The sequence below is a fragment of the Opisthorchis viverrini genome, assembly GCF_000715545.1.
Source record: "Opisthorchis viverrini unplaced genomic scaffold opera_v5_50, whole genome shotgun sequence".
Taxonomy (NCBI): Eukaryota; Metazoa; Platyhelminthes; class Trematoda; order Opisthorchiida; family Opisthorchiidae; genus Opisthorchis; species Opisthorchis viverrini.
The window spans coordinates 1,457,068-1,464,376 of NW_008751706.1; the positions used below are offsets into that span (position 1 = coordinate 1,457,068).

At 44.4% G+C, this 7,309-nt stretch overlaps 1 protein-coding gene across 1 annotated transcript in view; it reads left to right on the plus strand.

The window, feature by feature from the left end:
- T265_03492 (hypothetical protein) overlaps positions 1-6,238 on the plus strand; it is a gene marked incomplete at both ends in the record, with an annotated part of 9,976 nt that extends 3,738 nt beyond the window's left edge. Inside the window, 4 exons of the mRNA XM_009167992.1 lie at positions 3,130-3,273; positions 5,793-5,864; positions 5,895-5,973; positions 6,042-6,238. Coding sequence (XP_009166256.1) covers positions 3,130-3,273; positions 5,793-5,864; positions 5,895-5,973; positions 6,042-6,238 — 492 coding nt within the window. The remainder of the gene's footprint in view (positions 1-3,129; positions 3,274-5,792; positions 5,865-5,894; positions 5,974-6,041) is intronic.
- Between the last annotated feature and the right edge of the window lie 1,071 nt (positions 6,239-7,309).

Consider the following 7,309-nt stretch of genomic DNA (forward strand, 5'->3'; position numbering starts at 1 on the left):
GTTCATCCGCAAGCATGAGGCTAGGGTTCGAGCCCACCCAGTCTTGCAGTAGCATTTTACACTTTGCAGGTGTGAAGCCCATACCAAACCGTGAGGCGGAATCATTTAGATTATTCAATATTGTTTGTGCCAGTAAATGAACTCGTTTTATTGTCAAATAATTCTAATGGCTAAGCGTCGTCTACTTCTTTCTAGCTTTTGTACGAATATTGATGATTGCTTTTTGCGGATTTTTCTGTCCCTTGACTACTCCGTATCTCAAAACTGTCTGTTTATCTGTGTCAAAGTACCGGTCCAGAAATTTGGATGAGTTTTAATCGTGACGCCCATTCGAATGTTGAGCGAACGACAGCAAATAAACTCATCCACTCACCTGCACGCTGAAACTCTTTTTTCAGTAGACTGACTGTGAAACAAGGGTAACTCTTTTCTAGACCAGACCACAGACAGGAAACGTGCCAACTGGTAGCCGCCAACCAGGCGTACGTGAAACCGTACCTATCGATCACACATCCGTGCATTCATCAGGCGTGTTAGGATGAGGCGAAAGGGTTGAAATTGTACAAAACCTGCATAGTCTGCGACAAAACGATAAGCTAGAATGTGGTGTGTACCGGGCAACCAACCCAAAACGCATGCCGGAATGACTGGTGCTAAAATGATCCCATGTAGTCTGGTCCTAATTTCTGGCAATAAAATGTGACATGGCGGCCTGTTCTTATGTTCACTGTCACATTTATCCAACTTAAGAACGATGCACATACAAAATTTTCGGTACTGAGTTTCGCATACTTTCAGATACTGTGGAGCACGTCTACCTGGAAAGTGCTGACTCCGTCTGCTCTAGAGGAAGGGACTAGCATCAGAATGGTGAGTTTTCTGATGACCGTAATACATTTAATCTGAAAGAAGGAAGTGTCTTGTATTTCTCGTGAGAGGTACTCATTTGCAAACTAATTTGGTCTTTTGAGAGACTTACCTGGAACCTAGCTGATACTCTCGTTTGTGGTCTTTCCAGATAACTGATATTCAGCTGAATTCAAGGTGAGTCTTTCGAAAAACCAAATTTATTCGAAACTGAGTGTATTTCGCTAATTTTGTGCGATTTGGGTTCAAGTAGAACGTAAGTTTGGTGGAAACTCGGGGAATGCGCCTACCTGATGAGCCCCAAGGAGGGTGAAACCGGTCCTAGGCTGTCGATGAAATTTCAGCAACCTCATGAGTTTTTGTACTTCTCTCTAGACCGATGCAGTTTCCAAACAGTTTTTAGCTATAACTAGAAATTCCAGATGAGGGATACACAACTGTTCAAAAATTACGCTAGCAGCAGTTTGTTCTGATTAAAAGAAGGCGGAATATCCGTTTCAAATTAAGTTTCCTACAGATGTTAGTTTATGCCAAGCCCTCCAACTGAAAAACCAACGCAAACTGCGTGAATATGTTCTCTGATTTCTTCGAGAACATGGATTCCGTTATCGCAGGGCTATTCGCTTTTGCTAGCCACAGGTTCGTCAATTTACACTCCAGTTAAGGGGGAATCCTTGTTGGAAATTCCGTTATTGCAGGGCTATTCGCCTTTGTTAGCCACAGGTTCGTCAATTTACACTCCAGTTAAGGAGGAATCCTTGTTGGAATAAAAAGGCGCTACATAACTGAGACAGCTCCGCAAGTTGGACACACCTACCAGCAGATCAGTGGCGTTTTACAGATGCCCCAGGCTGTATTGGACCGAAACTACTTGGAATAAATTCACAAGGTACCGCGCCACTTCTTGGCATCATCAAAATCTTGTCGGACTGAAGCTTTAATGCTCTGTTGTTAGTATGATCAATACTTCTTACGAATGGGCGAGGTAAATGGTTGAAATGAACGTAAAGTCACTTAGTTAAGACGGTTGGTGTTCAAAGAGGAGCCATTGCAAATTTGACGCGCCTCCAAAAATCCAATCTGCTGAACTGGTGAGCTGGTTCCAGGAGACGATTTCGGAGTTGACTGTTCTTCGCAAGTGCGGGAATACTGTGGCAACGACCATTCCACCTAATCGGGATTCGATAGGCACGAATCAGTCCGCTTTGGAGTTTCACTAGTGTCCATCAGCCTCTTTGTCTTGGTTACCAGATTGACCACTCACTTTTTGGGCAGAGCAACTTTTGTTTGATTGCTTTCCAACCAAAGTTGGCAGATGTAGATGGGATAAACACTGTGAGGACGAGTTTGTAGAGTGAGAATCTAAGAGAAGATCGCTGACATGGAGATCAGGTCGAATATAAATAAGAATATGAAGATCAAGTAGTTGCTGGGGGTAATGAGTACCTGGAAACTCAGAACACGTTATCATCATTTGAATTGGTCCCAACGATAAACCAGGCAAAAATCCTTCAGTCAACGCGAGCTAACGCTTTCATGAAGTCTAAATAGATTGTAAAAACTTTTCCTCTACCTTCCAGAATGTGCTGAGTTTATCCCCCCAACTTCTTTCAGATTGGCCCTGCGGGAACGTTATTCGCGACAGCCATTTTTCAAAACTTATTCAAGGCCGTCCATGATTCTTCCGGCTACTTTGGTCTGCTTCAATTAAACACCACTGACCGAGGGTAACCAATGCCTGAGTTTGCTCCGGTACGCGGAAGTCCTTCACTCCCATTCTGTTGTAACCGAGTTTTTCAACACACTTGGCTGAGACAAGCAAACCAGATGTGAGGGTCGCATTTCTGCACACATCAGCGCTAAGAAAACTGCTTGGCTCTAACGAAATTCACTTTTTTCCTACAGCCCCTGGGGCATGCTTACCTGAGTAATATGCGTCCCCTGTATATATTAGAAAAGGTTTTTGGTCTGAAAAAGCGAGGATTATTGTCACCCTGTGTTTTCTAGCAAACCAGATGTGAGGGTCGCATTTCTGAACACATCAGCGCTAAGAAAACCCTTTGGCTGCAACGAAATGCACTTCTTTCATATAGCCCCTGGGGCATGCTCACCTGAGTAATATGTGTCATCTGTATATATTAGAAAAGGTTTTGGTCCGAAAAGAGAAAGGTGTTGTCACATTGAGTTTTCTTTTGCGGCTTCCACTGTCAGTTCTTGACTCCTGTTGGTAGCCTGCGGATTATTCTTGCTCGCCGCTTATAGTCAATCAGCTGTAGCACCCTTTCGGTGCCTAGCTGCCATGCCACACGAAAGAGGGACGAGGGATGGGACACTGCCTGGTTGCCCAAGCCTATACAGGGGAAGTCGAGAGGCAGAGCGGGTTGGGTTCGAACCACGGACCTTCTGGTCAGTAAATTCGCACTCTAACCACTTGAGCCATCTCGCCGCTTATAATGACCACAGTTAATAGACCACACGTGGTCGCAATTTTGTAGTGACCAACCAGGAGCCCTGTAAAGTATCCCAATTTCGGGGTTCCTTCTTCCTGTTAACTAGTGTTTGTCTGTGAGGTTGACTGATCTCTTTCCAAAAGCCACAGAAACCAGAGCCTCAGGTGGTTCAACAGAGTTCCGCGCAACTACCGTTAGCTCAGTATATTCTCATGCATTGCTTCTGGTTAGGTCTGTTTGGAGAATCTAGTGTGCAATCGATAAATTTTGTTTGTCGTTTACGTACAGTAAGCAACGTGCGCAGCTAATGCGTGGTTGTTGTCCGACTCACCGAGCAACAGGTTGGAAGAGTTTCATATCCATACAGTTCGACGTCCGGTGAATTATAGATCGTAGGATACCGCAGAAATGACCATTGGTCGTGCTTGACAACCAGGAGTACAGTGGAGTGGACAGTGTCAAATTACGGATGACAAGTTTCTCCCTAAGGGGAGGAAATTGTTAGAAAACACTTCAAAAGATAACTAAAGCTATTTTCATAAAGAAAACTACTCACAGGGTTGCTGAGAACTCTGACAGTCCCCGACCGGTTTCGCCCTTCTTTGGGCTCATCAGGTAGGTGCCAACTAAAGTATCGAAAATCATTATGGGTTGAAAAAGACAGACGTTCGGTGATGGAAACTGAACTGACATTCGGGCAATCGTTAGATTTCATCATATAGTGTGTCCACCTGTAACTCACCGGACTGCAACGTTATGTTTGTATCTACGCTCTTACCGCCACTTCAGAATGGCTACACTACTTGCTGTTCCCATCCAACATATTAAGTTTTCTCCGTAACACTCCATAGGAGACACAGGTGATGATCATAAAGGTTGAAAAATTTTACTCTCAGTAGTGATAACTGTTTTCGTCCGAAATAGCTGTTGCAACAAATAGAAACCGAGAGACAGGAGCATGTGCGTTTGGACGTGCCACTCGTAAGTGAAAGTAAGATAATGTAAGCAAAACGTCTTGGCCTTGCGCGCACCGCCACTCGAGATTGGTCTTGCGTAGTATGTCAGTGCTGCGACAGAAGAACATAGTGCTGAGCAGTAGAACATACGAGCAACACGGAAATAGGGCGGAGGGAAACCAGACATACAACCCCAACAGGGATCAACCATATCAATACGTTATTCTTCTCCCAAATAATGAGACACGTGTCCGACAGCCCATCCCGTTGCTTAAATACATCACGGGAGATTCAGCTGGGTTTCAGGTGAGTCTTACGCAAAACCAAATTTGTTTGCAAACAAGTATATCTCGATAATCTCGTGCAATCTGGGTTCACGTAGAACATGAGGTTGACAGGGATCCTATCGGATAATGCTTTAGTGCAAAACGTATTAGACTGCGTGATCAATTTCTTTCCAGAGCTCGCTTAACTTCTTGAATGCATGGCTCGTGACGCAACTGCACGTCAGAACACAAGATCTGAAGTCTTGCGAATATAGCTTTGCGAGGCCGCTGAAGCCAGAGGTCGGGAAAGTAACAAATCAACCTATGGAAAGTTGGCGCCTTGATAAACAATCACACTGGTGTCGGCGGGGTTTGAAATCCGAAAGTAGTATTTGGGTTTTTGCGCTTTTTCCCTGCGACTACGAGCAATCAAACTTAACCCCTGCCGGATAACACAAGTATGTCCTAGTTTCCTTGTACAACCAACAGACAAGTAAAACAGTTTGATACGGCCAGCGCCTCAGAAATATCTCCCATTGGGTCAGTATGAAAGCTGTTTTCTTACATCAAACCAACTCAGCCGTCAAAATGCCCTTGAAAGATTAGAAAACGGTAAAAACAAGCCAGAGTGACCAATATATTCACTGAATAACGTGAATAACCTTGTCACGAAGGTCAAAGTGAAAAATTCGTACTCTTGAGCCTCTTTGTTTCGTTGACCGGCGAATAAATCAGTTTAGAATTTTCTGATAATTCGAGGACAACTCGCTGATTCGGGAAAAGTAGGAGAGACGTGGGACAGTTAGCTGCAGCCATTCCAATCCTGTTTCATTACCAACGCTTGTACTTTTGTAGTTTCAAGTATTCCAGGTGCTGTGGCGACCTTGCTAATTAACGCTTTGTTGGGCGGACAATCCTACAATGAGCGGTTTGTTTCGTGCTCAGTTCTGATCCGACATATGCAATAAATCAACTTCAAGCGTCCAAACAGTTGACCGGAACTACAACAAAATCAGGCGGCGCGTGACATTAGGTGAGCCAGAGAGATTGTACACGACCGTTGCTATTCTGATCATCACCTGATGTACTAAACAGCAAAAGTCGTGCAAAATTGTACGGTCGTCATCGTCCTCGACCGGATGTCGAAACATCACAAACAACTCCGAGAAATTAACGGAGAAGCAAGGCCTCCTAATCACACCAATACTTACAACGGTAGCCAAAATGAAACCTCAATCTTGTAGTTCTTACAGTGGAATTCCAAACTCACTGACGCGACATTGTTCCCAGCAACTCACGGTAGAGAATATCGTCTAAACCAAGCTGTTATTTACGTTCTATTAAGTTGAAGACAGTCGGATTTGTACTATGTCAAGCTGGAACACTGTACACTTTCCGGCTTAGTGACATGGAAACTCGTTAACAAATCGACAGGTCTGGCATCTCTCAGATGAACAGGCGCTTACAATTTTATTTTGGGCAGTGTTTGGCTCAGTGATTAGAGCGCGAATTTACTGACCGGAAGGTTCGTGGTTTGAATCCGACCTCTGCCTCTCGACTTCCCCTGCCTAGGCTTGGGCAACCTGACAGTATCCCAGCCCTCATGCTTCCTTTAGGCAGCATGTCAGCTAGGTACCGAATGGGTGTTACACCTGAAGGATTTTCACTTTCTTATCCGCCGATTGGGTCACTTTGGTAGAAACCATACTAAACAGAGGTACACTGCAGAAAATATCACTGAATGGAGGCCATTAGAATTAATTTTTAGTAGTTGAACAGATATATCAGACTGGAGAATACTTGCCTATCTGGGAAAAGCAGATGAGAGATACTGGTGGAAAATAAAGTGAATCTAGCGCGGATTTTGATCACTTTATCTGTTTGGCGTGTGCTACCTCCACGCACCTATTTAGTAGTATTGCGGTCAGTTGTCGAGTAACGTTGGGACATATTTTGCCGAAAACCGCGAGTAAAATATCTTGACCTATTAGTACCCGCTTAGTACCCGCTCATGGATATTTACGTGCCTAAGACGCGGAATACTTCATTATATAGTGGTTAACGATCCACCGACGTGCATCAAAAAGCTGCCGTAGTTGTACAAACTACTTGTTATTGACTTTGAAAACACGGTTCGATGCGTCTGAGCACGATGTTTGATGAAACTATTGACGTGAACACGTAGTCAACCATTGCATGACGCAGCAAACAAAGCAAACAAGCAGTTACGCAGGTTTGGCATGCCACTGGCTACGAAAATGCCGTCGAGGAGAGTGACACATCTGAGTCTGTATTGAGGTCTAGTAGACAAACACCAGTATAAACTGATACCTTAGTGACGGAGTCACGTACCAAAGTGTCATTGCCTTTTCTGTCACGTGTGTTGAGTCGGTGCTTGACAAGACTGTTGCGCTGTAATGCGAAGCACAGATATTCGGCGGAACTATTATCCTATCTGCAATAGGAGTTATTGAAATCGGATCGCAGTGGAGTCGGTGCATGTGACTTTAGATGCTAATGAGGTGATCACTGTGGCGACTTAGCCAGAATTCGTCACAACGAACGACAAAAATTGCAAACTAACAAAAGATGACGTGATCTAAATGCTCCACCATCTGTCCGACCTTTTAGAGTGTTCCTGATGCCTCCTTCACCAAGAAACTGGCACTCTTAAGCCAGTTCTTACATCGCTGCCTTGCGGTTAGATTTTTGAGTCGAAGGCTTTGTTTAAGGACCCTAGTCGTACTTCTGTCTAGGTTGGGGCTATGAT